Source organism: Kogia breviceps, chromosome 1 (genome assembly GCF_026419965.1).
Source record: "Kogia breviceps isolate mKogBre1 chromosome 1, mKogBre1 haplotype 1, whole genome shotgun sequence".
Taxonomy (NCBI): Eukaryota; Metazoa; Chordata; class Mammalia; order Artiodactyla; family Physeteridae; genus Kogia; species Kogia breviceps.
Genome location: NC_081310.1, coordinates 188,863,855 through 188,881,184, shown reverse-complemented (window position 1 = coordinate 188,881,184; position 17,330 = coordinate 188,863,855). Strand labels below are relative to the sequence as shown.

At 55.8% G+C, this 17,330-nt stretch overlaps 1 protein-coding gene across 1 annotated transcript in view; it reads left to right on the top strand.

Annotated features, from left to right (window-relative positions):
• Window positions 1-745: 745 nt before the first annotated feature.
• The window catches only part of IGSF21 (immunoglobin superfamily member 21), a 246,849-nt gene continuing 230,264 nt past the window's right edge, over window positions 746-17,330 (top strand). The window contains exon 1 of the mRNA XM_059058730.2: window positions 746-913. Within this exon, the coding sequence (XP_058914713.1) occupies window positions 844-913 (70 nt within the window). The 5' untranslated portion in view covers window positions 746-843. The remainder of the gene's footprint in view (window positions 914-17,330) is intronic.

Below are 17,330 nucleotides of genomic sequence, written 5' to 3'. Positions count from 1 at the left end.
GGTAAGCCCACTGCTCCCGTGCCACACCCTGCCTGTTCGGCTCCACGGATGGCCTCGCTTTCAAGGGAGAGGAGGCCTCCTTCCACCAGGCTGGGGGTCGGCGTGCAGGGGAGGGTGTCCCAGGGATGGGATCAGAGGGAGCCTGGTCTGGAGGGCAGGGGTGCCCGGTCAGCTGGGGGAGGGTGACCGAGCTACGGGCTGCAAGCGAGTTGGGAATGAGGAGGGGAACCTGGGAGGAGGGGAACCTGGGGGGAAGAGAGGCGGGGGCAGGGGGAGGGGTGGAAGAGCGCGAGGAGGCGGAGGGGCACGGGAGGCGGGAGGCTCTCCTTCTCCCTGCAATAAATCGGCTTAGCGGACGAGAACCGAACAGCGCAGAAAGGATTAAAGAAAAGTCTGTATAGTACAGCCGAGAGAGCGGCGAGTGGAGGGCGGAGGGCGGGGAGAGGGGGAGGGACGGAGGGAGGGCGAGGGGAGGGGGCGCTCGCGCAGCCCGGAGAGGCGAGCGCGAGGCGGAGAGAGCGCTATTCGGCTCCAAACTCCGGCGCTGCAGCCGATCCGACTCCGGCTTCGGTGGACACCGCGCGGAGCCGAGGAGCCGGGAGCTGCGGCGCGCCCGGAGGTCGCCCCGAGCGCGAGGGTCGCGGCGCCCGGCAGAGGCCGAGCCGAGTCGAGCCCGGCGCCCGGGCGGCCCGGGCGCGACGGCATGGGGGCGCCCCCGCGGCGCCCCGTGCTGCCCGCCACTGCCTCGGCCGGCGGCCGGAGGCAGGAGCGCGCCTGAGCCCATGGCGAGGGGCCCCGCCGCCGCCGCCGCCGCCTCGCCGCCGCCGCCAGCTGCCGGGCACCATGCGAGCCGCCCCGAGCCTCCGCGGCTGCGTCTGTCTGCTGTTCACAGCGATCCTGGACCTGGCGCGCGGTGAGTGCGCGGGCGCGGGCCGGAGCCCCGGCTGGGGATGCGCGCGGGGGGCGGGCAGCTGGCGGAGGGCGAGGGCCAGGGTCGCTCCGGAGAGGCTCCGGGTCCGAGTCCCGCCCCCGGAGTTGGGGTCTGCAGAGGTGATCTGCTTGACGAGGGAGGGAGGATGTCTCCTTTGAAGAGAGCCCTCGTGGGTCTGTGCCAGGGTGTGCGTGTACGCGTGTGTATGAGCGTGTGTCTTTGTTGCGTCTCTGTGTGAGGGTGTCCGGGGGGGAGCTGTGTGTGGAGAGGCTGCCGGAGCGCCTTTGGAGATGTGAGTGTGTGTGATGGTGTGTGAGCGAGCGAGTGTCTGCAGGGGTGTTTGAGTGTCCATGTCAGTTACACAGAGAAGGTGTGTGTGTGAGAAAGCGTGTGAGCCAGTGTTAGGGGGTGTGAGCGGGTGCCAGCTTCTCGGTGAGGGTATGAAGTGTGTGAGCTTGTGTCATCGTATGTGTGAGCGTGTTACAGGGTGGACGAGTGTGTGAGGTGTGGTGTTGCACGCGTGTCCCAAGTGTATGGGTCCCTTTAGGGATGTGTGACAGGGACTGGCTCTATTTCTGTTGGGGGGGCACGGGGCGTGTGTGCATAGGAGGTGGGAATGTGACCCTTGAGCAGGAGCGTGCGTCTCTGGGATGTGTGGAGGTGCAGGCCTGCGGGGGTTGTGTTGCTTCGTGGGCCAGGAGCGTGTGTGCGTGCAGTGGAGTGTGTGGTTCTAGTGTGGAGGGAGGCGTGGACGCGTCCGGGGGCTGAGAAGGTGTGAGCCCCGGTGTGTGTGCGTCCTGCATGGACTTGGTCCCGGCCAGGCTGAACCCATTGGAAGGAGGTCCTTAGAGAGAGTGATTGGTGCCTCCGCAGCAGCTCCAGGGTCCAGGGTTCGCCGAAGCCTCGATGCTTCCAGCCCGGCGCCGCCGCCTGGTGGCTCTTAAGTAGCGCGACAGTCCAACCTGGCGACCCCGGCACCTTTCGGGCAGCGAGCCAACACATTCGCTACGAGCCGGGCGGGTGGGAGGCTGGACCGGCAAAGAGCCCTGGGCGCGGAGACTAGAGGGTGCGCGTCCGCGATTCCCCCCTAAGCCTAGTACCAAACCTGGAAGGCCAGAACCAGCCCGTCTGGAGTTACATCCTGGCTCTGCCGCGGAGGCGGAGGAGGAGGCAGGGTGCCAAGACGTAGCCGTTGTGACCAGTAGGGTCTCAGTCCCTAGCCCAACCGGGTGATGAAGGTGGGGGAACCATCTCTGTCCTCTGCCGTGTGTGTGCCTTGCCCCACCGGGAGGTGCTTAGCCAAACCCTAAGAGTGCCTTCCAGGAAGGGGTGTCCCCCCTAAAATAACCGCACCCCCTCTACCCCGAGGTCCTTGAAGAGTGCTTGGTCTGCTGATGGGAGAAGCTGAAGAATTCGAGCCTGAATGATGGCCCTGCTGGCAGAGAGCGGGGAGGGGTTGGTGTAAGCCAGAAGTAATGCAAGCCCTGTACTTTGTCCCCCTACCCTTGGAACAACAGACTTAACAAAGTGGATGAAAATCTCCCCCCAACTTTGGGGTGACGGCTCCCTCCCTCGGATGCCTCTAGAGGGAAAGGTTATATGGGGGGCGGGGAGGGGGTGGTGTTCCGGTTCCAGCGAAACGGAGAGGGCACTGGGCTTTGTTGAAAGGCACCTGGAGCCCTCACCTGGACATTGAAGGGAGCGGGGATGGTTGGGGCAGGTGGGGAGCACCCCTTTTCCCCGGAATGCGCAGAACCAGAGAGACGCGGCAGGGGTGAGGATGGCGACTGATGGGAAAGGCTTTGGTGGGAAACCCCGCTCCGTCAGGACCCCACCCTGCGATTTCCCCCAGAACCCGCGAGCAGCGTTCTTCGGGCTGCGGGGCTGCGGGGCTGCGGAGAGCTGAGCCGGCGTCTTGGCGCCTCCACTCCCCTCGCCCGCCTCTGCAACTTGCTGGAGGCTGGGGGATCGGGCGGCGGGGGTGAGCGCCTCTGGGCCGGGGGGAGCCGGCACGGCCTCTGAGCTCCGCTGCTCAGGGTGAAAAAAGAGCGCTGATCCGGATCGCAGATGGGAAACTTTCCGAGCGTGGGGCGCGAGCAGGGGTCCTGGGCAGCCGGGGAGCCCTCCCTTCCCTGCGGAGATGAGAGTGCTCGAGAGTGGGGTCCCTCCGCACCCGCTCCAAATCCGCTCCCACGAAGGGGTGGGAGCACGAGAAGGGTCTGTACGAGATGCAACAGGCCGGCTTGCCGGGGGAGGGCGCCCTTCCTGGACGTGACCGAGAGCCGTGCACCTGGCAGTTGGCTGTGCCGGACCACCTGCCAGGGGCTGCTTCGGAGGGCGGGGAGGGTGGAGTCCAGGGCAGGCATTCAGAAACACGCCTGCCCAGTGCGGGGCGATGGCGGTCACTACTAGGGAGAGGCACGGCCAGTGCGCCCTCGCCGGTTCTGTTCCTATGGGCCGCAGAGCAAAGGAGCTCACCTTTGTGGAGAGGTGGGTCTGTGCACTGCGAGGAGAAAGCAATCGGCTGCACACAGGACTGGCCGGGCTGGAAGTTCCTGCCCCTGTTCCCACTCCCCAGTATCTGACTCTCCAAGAGGAGAGACCCACTTGGTTTTTAACTCGTCAGTTCCCATTTTACCTGATCTGGGCACTTCTGGGAAGGCAGTCATGCACTCGTGCCTGGGCGGTGGCCCGGGAGAGAGAGGGCACCGGTCACTGGGGGCGCGAGGAAGAGAGTGGTTCATGGACCCGCCTCTTTGGGCCGTGGCAAAGTCTCCGCGAAAGCTAGAGGTGGGCAGGCCGAGTTAGGGCGCGCCAAAGGCCCCAGCCAGAGGCCCTTCCAGTTCTCTATTGGCAGCCACGTGTCAACGGGTGGGTGGGATGCGGGGGCGGACTCGGCTGGGCCGAGGAAGCCGCAGCACGGAGACTGCGGGGTGGGGGGGGGCTGTGCGTGCACAAGCTGGCGTGAAGACTACGTACTTATGCTCCCTCACCATCTCCACCCGACGCCGCCGGGGGCGCGGGGCGGGGCTCAGGCCCGCCCGGCTCCCTCTCAGCCCCTGGCGGCGGAGTTAAGGGCCCTGCCGGGGACAGAGGCTGCTCCGCCCCCGCTCCCCTTTTCCGCCCCGCCCTGCCCCCAGCCTGGCCCCTCCGCCAGCAGTAAACCCCACTCCCTTCCCACCCAAGATGCAAACTGGAGTTTTTCCTGAGAAGTTGAATTCGGTTTTGCTTTTTAAGTGCAGGGGATGTTAAGAGCTGAAAGTGACCTCCGAGATCACTTACTTCATTGGTTCTGAAACTTCTAATTTTTATCAGGAGAACCCTTTTAGTGTAGGAAGTGATTACCACCCCCTAAACCTGTTGCCTTGGACAAGTTGATAGGCACAAAAGGGCAGCTGCCCTGGTAGAAGCGGGTACTGAGACCTGGCATGGAACGACCTTTCCGCAGCAGTCCCCTTAAACAATCTAGCATTGCTCCGCTCCTTGTATCATAGCTGGGGTTTTGGTTTTTTTCAACAGCCAGTATTACATGGATCAGCTGCAGTGTGGCCAGCACGTGCTAACTGCTGCACAGTCCTCGCGCATTGCACGATGGGTTTAAGCTCTTCTTTGCACAGATTAGGAAACTGAGGCCCAGAGTTTTAAGATTTGTTAATGGCATGAGTACTGGCGCCTTCCGGGTCCCGCGGGGTCCAGCGCCAGGCTCCCTCTTTCCTTCCAGCGTTCCTTGGACAGGGCATGTGGGCAAGGACTGGCAAGGTACCAGTGATGCCTTAGGTTGGCCTGGCTACCCCAGCTTTTCAGAACATCTGTCTCACCCAGACCGGAACCTTGCTACCTTTGGAGGGAGGGGCGGTGGGTGAGGGGCGGTGGAGGAGATTAAGTGACTTGCTCCGGTTTCCGGGTTATAGCAGTGGTGACTTCAAAGCCGGAGACCAAAGAGCCAAACAAAGAGGAGGCTGGTTAGTTCTGTTAACTGGGTTTCCTGAGATCCGTGGAGGCGTCTAACCTGGCTTGCCACCCAGTCCACCTCTGCTCCATCCCCAGGCCCCTTGAAATTCATTGATTTAGCCCTGACTGAGCTCTCACTATGTGCCAGCATTGTGCCGTGCGCTTTGTTCTTCGTGTCTTGTTTAATAATCACCCTGAGAGTTAAAGTGATTTTCCAGATGGGGAAGCTGAGGCTCAGAGAGGTTAAGTGACTTGTCCACGGCCACCCAGTCAGTAAGTGTCAAGCTGAGACTCAGACCCAGGACTGTCTCTTTCCCTCTGTGCTCTGCTCTCTCCTGGTGAGAAGGGGTCTCAGTCACTTCCTCGGCTCCAGCCACACCGACCGTTGTAGTGTGTCCAGTGCCCAGTCTGGATGCCGTACTCTTTCCCAAATCCCAGTGAGATAAAATTGTCCAGTATGTTCATCTGCACAGATGGGAGACGGGGTGTCCCTGAAAGCCCTTGTCATCATCAAGAGAATGAATGGGCATCTGTTGTGGGCAGGACACATCTGAAAAGAGAAAGACCTATGATTGTGACTGTCATTCCAGTGGGGCGAGAGGTCGGGCATGTACCCATAAAGATGAATGACAATCCCGGTGGAAATTTGTTGATACCTGCTAGGTGCCAAGTGGATTGATGTCCCCTACAGGAGGTTCTCGGCGAAGAGTGATTACTTGGGGGTTGTAAAGGGGATGCTTCAGAGAGGAGGAAGAACTTGAACTAGACCTTGAAGCAAAGGGAGAACATTAATAAGCCAAGGGCTAACGTGCCAGGGAGGGAAACCCGTGTGAGCAAAGAACTGGAGTTAGGACTGTGTGTGGTGGGACCAGCTCAACTCAAGGCTGTCTTTCTTGAGTCTAGTTGAAGACTGGGAGAAAGAAGAGTGATATTACTGAGAGCTCCCATTTATCACGCACCTGTTAGACGTTCTTTATGCATTAAATGCTCTAAACAATCCATGAGGCGGTGTCTTTAGCCATGTTTTGCAGGTGAGGACAAGAGGCCCAAGATACCTCTCTCTTTCTCTCCCTCCCCCCTTCCTTCCTTTCTTTTCTTTCTTAAATAATGAATGAGGCTCAGAATCTTTTTTAAGTGGAAGAACCGGGAGTTTCAAACCCAGGTCTGAAGCAATCCAAAGACACTGCTGCTCCTGGAGGAGAGGAGAAAGGATTTATTTTTTCTTCGCTGAAAGGAGGACTGCAGCAGCTTCTACCCTCTGCAAGAGGGTGCAAAGCACCCCCGCTCTAACCGATGAATGTCAGTGGAGGTGAAACATGGGACATTAATTCCTAAGAGGCGTCTGTCTTCAAGATGAAGTTCCTGGGAAGGAACCAGGTGGGTGAGATCGTGGAACCCACCTTTACACTTGCAGTGAGGTCCGGTGGCAGAGGGGGCTCGTGATCACCGAGACCTATTGGCCAAGATTCCACGGATGGAACAAATAAATACAGTATGTACGGAGCTAGAGGTTTAGAGAGTAGCAGCCCAAAGGAGCAGGAAAGGACATTGTGATACCCAGGAAAGGAATCTGGCGTTTGGCGTGTCCACCAGCCGTCCCTACTTCTCCCGGCAACAGGTCAGATTTGCTTTGGGGAATTATTCACCACCCTACTAATTGCACGCCATCTTGGTAGGTGGCACAATCAGCTAAGTCACCCCCAAGATGAGCCCATCTGACAGAGTCTCCCTGGAAGCTGAATATTGAACAGAGGAAGACAGAGAACTGCTGGGAAGTCCCCCTTATCAATGGGGGTCCCCAAGACGCTGTACTTTGCTGGTTTCCTCAGGGCTAAAAATGATGGGCTCTTCCTCCCAGGGTGTTGACAGGATGGAACGAATCATGACATACAAAGCTCTTAGCTTAATCCTGTGGGCTCAGATGACTGTTACCAGTGTTAACCACGGTTACGTCAGAGCTGCTCCAGCTCAAGCAGCATGGGTCCTCCCACTACCAGGCACCAGTCTGTCCTTGTGTTCCATGAATTCCCCATAATGTTCCACCAGTAACTGTTTGCTTTTTAAAAAAAAAAACCTCACATTTGTTTATTTATCTATTTTTGGCTGTGTTGGGTCTTCGTTTCTGTGTGAGGGCTTTCTCCAGTTTCGGCGAGCGGGGGCCACTCTTCATCGCGGTGCGCGGGCCTCTCACTGTCGCGGCCTCTCTCGTTGAGGAGCACAGGCTCCAGACGCGCAGGCTCAGTAGTTGTGGCTCACGGGCCCAGCCGCTCCGCGGCATGTGGGATCTTCCCGGACCAGGGCTCGAACCCGCGTCCCCTGCATTAGCAGGCAGATTCTCAACCACTGCGCCACCAGGGAAGCCCCGGTTACTCTTTTTGGCTTGAGTTGTCTGGAGTTGATTTCTGCCTCTTATAAGAGAAGGACTCCACTTGATACCCTCCCTAGGCATGAGGAGCCTTAGAGTTGATGATTACCAGTCTTGGTAACTCCTGGAGGATGGTTCACAGCCTGCAGCCTGGGGGTGACTGATTCCCCCACCTGCTCCCTGACTTTCCCCGGAGGCTCGATGCATTGTCCCCCATGCACACCCACACTGGGGGCAGTCAAGACCCAAGACCCCAGTTGTTTCTCCCAGTGAAATTCAGGGGTAGAATCAGTCTCACTGGGACCCTCCCGCCCCTACCCTAGGAGACTAGAAGCTCCATGAAGACAGGGACCCTATCTGGTTCTGCTCTTCTCCACAAAACACATGGTGGGTGCTCACCAACAACCCGCTCATCGTGGGTTGTTTGGATGAATAAAGCAGCTTTGGCCTTTAGACATGTGCGTCCTGGTGCTGGAGTACGTGGAGAGGTGTTGGGTGTGTGGCTTTCTACAGAAAAGTGTATGCAAGGGCTTATGGCGTGTGAAATTTAGTCTGGATTCACAGGTGAACTTCCTGTTGGTAAATTTCTGCTCCTGGAACTACATTCTGTCTTTCTGGAAGACTCTCAGATAATCAAAGTGATGCATACTCTGACTCCAGACATCCTAGCTCTCTACCTGCTGGTGGTACCTGAGCGTTGACGAGATGCTTCCACCCCCATCCTTCCATTTAGTTCTCACATCAGACGTGAAGTAGGCTACTCCTGTATCCACTGACTAGGCCAGGGAAACTGATCCTCAGGGAGATGAAAAGATGGTCGTAGGAAGTGGCTGGACTGGAATCTGGATTTTGTGGCTGCACGCTCAGCCCTCCTTCCCTCCCCAACCCATTGCGCTGTTTCATTCACCCCCTCCCCTAGCTTTTTGGAATGAGACAGGTCAGCTCGCCATGAGCTCACAGGCCAGTAAACTGACCAGAAAGCTTGCCCTGTGAGCTGGTGTAGCCATTTTGCTGATGTGACCTCCTCCCTCCTCCACGGCTGCCCCGATGGGTATTATATCCCCAGTCCACAGGGGAGGTTGCTGATGCAGTCACATGGCCTGGACACCGGAGCCGCCACCTCTCTGCCCCACAGACTTGGCCCGCTCAGAGGTTTCTGGCCTTAGATTCATGTCCTCCACCTCCTCCCCCACTTCTGCCCTTTCCTGGCTCAGAGAGCAGACATCTGCCCTCAGCCAGCACAGCCCCTGACTCCCCGTACACCTCCCTCCAAGTCTCTGCTCACCCACTTCTTGCCCTCCACAACCTCCCTACCCCTGCTGACTCAGGTGTCCCCTGTGAGTGCTGCCAGCAGCACTTTGGCAACGTGCTATTAAAACAACCCTCCTCTGGGCCCGGAAATGGTCATCGGTCGGTCTCCCCATTGAACAGAGAGCTCTTGAGGGCGGCAGGCATCCCTGCACCGCTGGCTCTGGCACAAGGCCTGGCTCTGAGCGAATCTGCAAGATGTGTTTGTTGAATGACTGACTGACTGATGAATCAATGATGTCTCCCCTGAATCTGGGGTTTGGTCCAGACACTGAGCCCGGGGCCTGTTTCCTGGCCCTGCTCAATCACCTCTGGAAGTTCTTTCTGGTGTGAGAATGTGTCCATTGTTCAGCTCTGCTCACCATCACTCAAACTGGCATCACGGCGGGCATCTGGGGGGTGAGCCAACAGTAGAAGGTGGAGGGAAGACTAAAGGGCTTCCTGTTCCTTCTGGGTTCTCCTTGTTTGGTGACGGGTGCGGGGTTTGGGGAAGGACGGAAGGAAGGAAGGAAGGAGGGGGAGGGAGGAAGGAAGGAAGGGAGGAAGGGAGGAAGGAAGGAAGGAAGGAAGGGAGGGAGGGAGGAAGGAAGGAAGGGAGGAAGGGAGGAAGGAAGGAAGGAAGGAAGGGAGGGAGGGAGGAAGGAAGGAAGGGAGGAAGGGAGGGAGGGAGGAAGGAAGGAAGGAAGGAAGGAAGGAAGGAACGAAGGAAGGAAGGAAGAAAGGAAGGGGCAACTATTATGTGCTAAGTCCCGTGCTAGCCATGTTCACACAAAGCCATACTAAAGCCTCCCAGAAACTCCCATTTGGGAGATAACAGTCTCCCCATTTTACAGATGAGGAATGAGGCTTAGAGAGGTCTTGTGATTTGCCTAAAGTCCCACTGCTAGTGAGGGACAGAGCTGGATTCACACCCGGGCATTGATTTACACATCTCTCCCCAGCTCTGAGTCTACCTTATTGGTGGCTTGAAATTGACCAGGGCAGGAGTATTTATACCATGGAATGAGATCAGAGCTGCAGATCAGAGCTCTCTCCAGCCCAGAGCTAGCTGTTAAACATTTACCAGCACGCTGCTGGGCCTGCCCGCCCTTCCTCAATCACTGTCTCTGTGGAACGGCCACTTGGTGGTAATGAATATCCTCTGGTTTTCATGTGAACTGGGTTCAAAGCCTAGCCCGGCCACTTCCTAGCAGAGAATATACTTGGGCAAGTCACTACCTCTCTGAGTCATGGTTCTTTTGAAAATAGAGGGTGTTGTGGATAAAGAAGATGAATACATGAAAGCTCTGGCCTGCAACTAGCCCTCAGTCTTGACCCCTCCCTTCCTCCCGACCCTCAGGATGGGGTCAGTTGGCCATGGAGTCGCTCTGAGAGGCTCAGTAAGCTCGCACTTTCTTCTCCCTCCCCTGGAAGCTGACTTTGGAGTCAAGTCAAGGGATCCAGTCACTTCTGTTAATTGAGCAGCTGTGCCAACCTCATTCTGGATTTTGGCAGAAGCCTCCCTTAAGGAGTTGTGGCTCGTTGGCCACCCCACACAGCGCGGGCTCATTTGAGAACAATAAAAGGTTATGTATAATAAATGGCCAATACAAGGACACCAAGAATAAATCCTTGGAAACTAAAGGGAGTGGCCCAGGAAGGCTCTGAGGGATTGAAACAATCTTGGGAGGTAAGGAGGGAATCCCAGGCCAGAGAACAGCACGTGCAAAGCCCTGGAGGGGGGAATGAGGGCGCTGGCAGGCTGTGTGACGATGGGAGACAGAGAGGCAGCTGGCCTCACTTGAGCATAAGGTGTTCACTGAGAAGCAGGGAATGAGGTTGAAGCTGTTGGCCCGGGGCCTGCTCGCCAGGGCGAGGGGTCTGGATTTGAGCCTGGGGGCTACAGGGGGCAGTTGAAGAGAGAGGAGTGACATTCCCAGAGCAGGGCTCTCGGAAGATTCATTTGGCTTTTCTGGGCCACCTGAAGCCGGAAACTCTTTGGAATGCCGTTGTGTTCTAAATGATTGCTCTGGGGTGCCCAAAGAGACAATGGCCTCGTGGCAGAAATGCCATTATTTGGACACGACCCACCTCTCCCACAGTGTCCAGACCTGGCAAGGAGGGAAAACCAGGCCCCCGCCTGGAATGGAGCTGTTCCAGCTTGAGCCTGAACCACGTGTGATGGGGGTAGCTTCTCCTGGGAGAAACATCTACATCCTCAGGAGGCATGGGCTCTGGGGTCTGGCCTGAGTTCAGATCCCATCTCCAGCACTTATCCAGTGCGTGAACTCTGATAACCTCTTTGCTGCTTTCAGCCTTGATGTCTCCAACTGAACACGTGACTCCTCATGGTGGCTTCGTGGGGTGGGGCTGCTGGGAAGGGGAAATTCACATAATACGAGGGGTCTATATGCAGGGTACCTAGCGCACAGCAGGTGTGGGAAAAGTGGCTGCTGCTGTTATAGCGACTTTGGGAATGCCCCCAAGTCTGAAGAGGAAGAAGTGTTTACTAAGCCCCCGTGCCCAGGAGGAGGGGTACCTTGTAGGTTTTCCACATGGAGCGAGTCCTCAGGTTCGGAATTACAGAGCATTGGGGTCAGGAGGGAGCTGGGAAATTAAATGCACTATATCCTTTCCCCCATTTTAAAGCTGAGAAAACTGAGGCCAGAGAGAGTGACTTTCCCGTTGGCGCCCACACCGTGCGTGATGTGTGTGTGCGTGGTGTGTGTGTGTGTGGGGGGCGTGCAGGTCTTCTCCCTCGAGGTCCTGGGGGCTATCGCAGGACTCAGTCCGGCAGACCCACCACCCAAGAGCCTTGCGAGGGGAGCATCAGGGTGCCCCAGACTTGGGTGGGGATCGTGGCGGCACCGCAGAGGAGAGCAACCCCCAGTCTCACACATCACAGGAGCAGCTTGGGAGTCACCAGGGAGAGAGGCAGCTGAGCTGTTGGGTTTTTTTGTTCCTTTGCCAAGCTGTGCCCTTTGCCCTTTTGTTTCTCTTTCTGCAGAAGCACTCAGCACTCCTCCAGCGGGGCTGTTTGTCGCCTATCATTGGCGCCTCCATTATCTTCCGAGCACCATCTCTGCCTCCTTAATGCTGCCTCAAAGGAAGGCATCCATCACCGGCTGCCCTGGCATCGCGCAGGGCTGGGCATGGGGAGGGAGAAATGCAGGGGCTCGGATGCCCTGGCAAGGTGAAGACAGAGGCTGGCATGGCCAGAGGGTGGGTGGCGTCCGCATCTGGAGCGGGTGCTCGGTGCCGGAGTGCGCAGGATTTTGTCAAGTGGGTATTCAGGCCATACCGTAACCCAAGGCCAGGTGCCTGGTTCTACGGAAGCAGGTGATACCTTGCTGATTGTCACCAAACACCTAATATCCCAGTCAGGGGCGGAGGGAGTGAGATGGGGGCAGCAAAAGCAACCACATCACAAAAGCTTCCTTGTTTGCTCGGGGGCAGCAGAGAAGTGGACCTGAGCTCAGCTTGGAGAGGAAGAGGCATGTCGGAAGTCGGAAGTCGAATTCCTAAGCCTGTCTCCCCACTGAGGGGCCTGGTGGGAGGAGAGAGGCAAGCAACCGAGTGGAGAGGAGTAGAGTTACTTACCCAGGAAGAGCTAGTGGTTCCCAGGACAGTGTGAATGCAGAGAGCAGTTTCTGGTCGCGAGAAGCAGTACAGTTCATTCATTCATTCATTTACTGATTCACCCACTGGTGCATCGAGAATTAACTGAATGCCCCTGGCAATCAGGCACCGTGCTGTTCTAGAAATCCAGAGGAGAATGAATAGGCGAGTTCTTGCCCTCGTGGGGCTTACAGTCCAGCGCTGTGCTCAACATGGAGCTGTGTGTGACAACTGACATTTACATTGAAACTCAACAAGGTGTCTTGGCTTTTATTTAACCGAATTAAACAGAATTCAGTTCTTCAGCCACACCAGCCACATTTCACGGGCTCCATAGCCACACGTGGCAGGTGGCTCCTGTACTGGGCAGCACAGCTGTGGGTAAGACGGCCCCCTCACGGTGGAAAGCGCCAATGGACAGTGCACTTCTAGGGTGGTGTTCCTCTTGAGGTGGGGCCTCCCCACGGGCAATAAATACCAAGGAATTACAGAGAGGGAGGGTCTTCCCTGTTCCTTTCCCATGCTGTCCTCCTAGGTGTGCCAAGGAGAAAGCCTCAGGCTGATGCCATCGTGTCTTTAACGCCCCCTCGCCCCCTCGCCTGCTAATCTCTCTTTGCAACAAAAACAGGTGCGGGGCAACATGCCTGCAGCGGAGCCAGAGGGAGTAAAAGTTTTACTAACAGTGTTTTGTTTTTATTATAATTCTTTTTCAGTCGTCCTCTGTTTAAGGCAAGTGAGACTGGTTTGCCATTTGGGGCAGTGATTTAAATTCTCGCTCTCTTTCTTAAATGGCTTATTTAAGTGAAAAACATGAGGCAAGTTAAAGAAAAATGTTAAGTGCATAGTGGAGCAGGTGGCACGCAGATGTGGCCAATCCGGGCAGCTGCGGGTGTGAATGTCTGTGGCTGAGAGACTGCAGTTCAGATGGAATGACATGGGCTTTGGAGGCAGAGTAGGGCTGGGGTTTCAGTGCCACTGTTTGTGAGCTCTGTAATGTGGGGACAATTTCTTTCTCTCCGTACCAACCAGGTTCCAGCAGGAAACACCAAGCTCAACCTTGGGGGGCGGGGTGGTCTGTGAAGGGCTTATTAAAGGGACTACTGGCTTTAGGGTTTAGGGAGGGCAGCCCTTGGGGCCAGGAACAGTGGGGAGTTACTACCCCCTGTAGCAACCGGAGAGAGGGCTGTGTGAAGAGGGCTGCGTGCAGGACTGTGGCTCTGGGCTCTGCAGCCACCTCTTGGGGACCTGGCAGGGAGCTGGAGGAAGAAATACCTCAATTTCATCCTCCTCCTGCCTTTGGGTCTCTCGCCGATGCTGCCAGCTCAGCTGGAAGCCCATGCAGTTGGGCTCCCAGGCACAGAACGGGTGGAGAAGGGAAAAGGGTGGGCTGGGGGGCAAACGGCAGAGATACAGCTCCATCCTGCTAAGCTAAGCCTCAGTTTCCCTGTCTAGAGAACGGAGGTTGCACTACATACCCAACAGAGTTGCTAAGATGATGGAACGAGACGACATGTGATGCTAATAAATAATTGGTCACTACTTATATTAATAACAATCACGGTAATAAAATGCCTGCCAGTATGCCCCATCCTGTGCTAGATGCTAGATTTTCCTGAGCCAAAGAGTAGCATATGAGTATGGGGCTTTACGAACGTGGAACTGGCCTTTCAGGGGCACGTGAACTTGAAGGGACAGGTAACTTTGGGAGAACGTTGCAGTTTGCAGAGAGGAAACGCCTTGCACCCTCCACTGCTCGTATTGACCGTTGTGGTGTGTTGTCTCTGCTCAAGACTCTTCAGTGTCCCTACACGTCCCTGTCCCCTGGTCCGTCTCACCTATTGATTACTCCACCCCAGGGCACACCGATGCCTCGTTCCCCAGCCTATTTTCCACCCCATTTCCCACAGAGAGGTTCTTTCTTCTTGGATCCATTTAGGTAATCTTTCCTGCCATCCCCACTGGCTCTTACTGTGTGCAGTCTGGTCCACATCCATCATGAACAGGTTCAGAGTTCCTTCCTCCAAAGCGGAAAGGCAGGTGCTCTCCAAGTCTTAGCTCTTCTTGCCAGACGCTGCTTCCTCCCTTGCAGGTGGGGTGGGAGGGAGTTAACAGTAAGTTAGCCCTTTGGATCATCAGACCTTTGTCCTTCACCTGAAAGCTGAGAGTGCCAATTCTACATTTAGAGGGACCTTCTCAGCAAGTCGCTGGAGTCTGGGTGGGGGGGGGGGGCGGTGGCTGGCTTCTAAATGGAGTAACCGTTTCCTGGGAAAACCGCCACCAGCAGCCCCTTTGGCTCCCAGCTTCTCAGTTGGCTCAGGGGACTGTCCTCGTGTCCCTCTATTTTCCTTTGTCCGGCCCTTTTTTCCGTCTACCTTGACTGTTCAGATTGACTTTGATGAGGACTAATTTTGCCAGTTGAAGTTCTAGACGCTTCTACATTCGGTACTTTGCTGAAATAGCTGTGACAAATACCAGCAGCAAGTTCTTCCCTGGCTTATTTATTCTCTGAGGTGCTCTGGGCAAGACAGAGTGGCCCTGCCCCTTGCCCGCATGCCGTCTGTCGACACTGCCATCTTCCCCCAGCCCTGCTACAGCCCTGTCCCCCTGCAGGTCGGTCTCAGCCCTGCCTACTGACTCAGTGACAGCGTGCTCCTCTGGAGGGGGGGGCATCGATCGCTCACTGGAGGTCACTATTCCTTAGGAAAAACTCCAACAGCCCCCTCGGGTCTCAGCGGCCAAGTCGGTGGAGGTGACATTCCTTTGTTCAGCTGCCTTTCCATCTACCTGACTGTTCACATTAACTTAGAGGAGACTCGTTTCCAGTTGAATATGGGACCGTGTCCCGCAGGCTGGACCTCCCCTGTGTGCGCGCTGCGGGACATCCATCATAGCGCTGTGGGAACACTCCTTGGCCCGGGCCTGGGTCTCAGGGGGCACTTTTGTTGCCCGCCATGCTCATGTCTCTGGGTGGTGGAGCGGTGCTTCCTGGGCACCAGCTCTGACCCATGCCCTGGGGCCCGGTGCACAGATTGCCACGTTTCAGTCACCTCCTTCACGACTCTATCTACATCCCACCCGGGTTATTTCTTACATCACGATTTTCTTAAAAGCAAATTTAAACTGATTCCCTCTATTTTCACTTGTATTTTACAAAGGAATAATGTATAGGCTTGTTGTACTGAGTAGACATATTTTTTTCTTAATTCATATTAAACATGTGACCATTTGCATTTTTATAAAAGCTTCTCGGTGCCACTTGGCCTCATCCTGCAAGCGACCATAGAAAACATCGGTTTGGTAGAAAGGGCACCAGCCTTGGATCTGATGTCAACTCCTCCATCAACTTGCACCATCACTCGCTTACCCTCCCCCACTCCTCTGAGCTTTAGGTCCGTAAAACAAAGGAGTGAGTCTGGATGACCCAGTTCTAAGATTCTTGGATGGATAATAAGATTGGGGAGGAGAGTACTGTCGTCTAGGTCCAAAATACTTCCTTTAAGACATATTTGATGCCTCCAAGTTCCCACCTTTGGGATGAAGCGTGCCGCCTCCAGGCGACGTTGCTAAGAGCAGCTGTCTGTGAGGAGGATATGTTCCAATAGCCGCTCATTTCCTTGGAGCACAAACTCGGCCTCATTTCACTTCCATTCAGTTCACTGAGCACCTGCTCTGAGTGGCGCCCTGTGCCAGGGCTGGCACTGAGGTGCAAATGAGACCCAGTGCCTGTCCTCAGGGAGTCCACCGTCTCCTGGGGCAGAAAAGCAGGCGAACAAATAAATTATGGAATAATATTGAAAATTCTAAAATTGAAATAGCGACCAAGTCCTTACGGGAACGCAGAAGAGGGGATGACTAATCCACTGATGTGTTGGGAAAAGTCCTATATCATCAGAGAGGTTAAGCCACTTGTTCAGGTTTGCACAGCTACTAAGTGGTTGAGCTTTGACGTAGGATGTCTCACGCTTTAACTGTTTTCTGTCCTCTCTGCCTTCTTGCTTCTCTGCCAGAGATCCCTTCCAACTTGACCTTTCGTGATTCTGGGGCTCTCTGGACCTCCCATCCTGCTCCTATGTGCCTCTGGGGGAGGGGATCAGGGGCTCCAGCAGCAGTGGGACCTGGCTCTGGACCCCCTGCCTGGGCAGTCACTGGGTGGCAGCTCAGCTCTGCTCTGTTGTCTCTGGCCTCATTATTATTTCTCTCCAGCATGCTGCTAAAAGCTTCCCGCAGAGAGCACACAACCCAGCTCTTTATTTATTTATTTAATTTATTTAAAAAAAATTATTTATTTAGGGCTGCGTTGGGTCTTTGTTGCTGAGCGCAGGCTTTCTCTAGTTGCGGCGAGAGGGGGCTACTCTTCGTTGTGGTGCGTGGGCTTCTCATTGTGGTGGCTTGTCTTATTGCGGAGTACAGGCTCTAGTCACGCGGGCTTCAGGAGTTGTGGCACATGGGCTCAGTAGTTGTGGCACACGAGCTTAGTTGCTCCGCGGAATGTGGGATCTTCCTGGACCAGGGCTCGAACCCGTGTCCCCTGCACTGGCAGGCGGATTCTTAAACCACTGCGCCACCAGGGAAGTCCAACCCAGCTCTTTAAAAATTTAAAGGGCTTTACTTAAATAACGTTATTTCCCTTGGAAAGGAGACAGAAGAGGTATTTGCAGTGGTTAAATTAGGGCAGTGTGTGGGTCCGAGCAGATGAGTGTGGGGTTCAGTGGGTGTGGAGGTGGCCAGGGGGATGTTCACGGCAATGGGAGGGGCTATGGCTCATCACCCCTCCCTCTCATTCCCCAGAAAGCATGACCTCAGAGGGGACCTATTGTGCACAGAGTTCCGGGAAGAGCACTGGGTGCCACCTGTGGGAAACCACTTGGGAGAACATGAATCTGGACACAAAGCCTAACCCTCCTGCCACATAGGACCTCAGCACTAAAGACTTGGTGCTCCTAGATGCCCCAGGGCCTTTGCACTTGTCATTCCCTTGGATGGAAATTACCTCCTTCTTCGGACTAAGTCCTACTCATCATTCAGGTCTCACTTTAGACATCATTTATTCAACGAACATTTTCTGTGCACCTACTATGTTCACAGCACCATGGGGCTCAGATGCCATTTGTAACTCATCTCCATGCTTCCTGTACCTGGTGTAGTTCTGGCACAGAGCAGGCATCAGTAAGTGTTTAT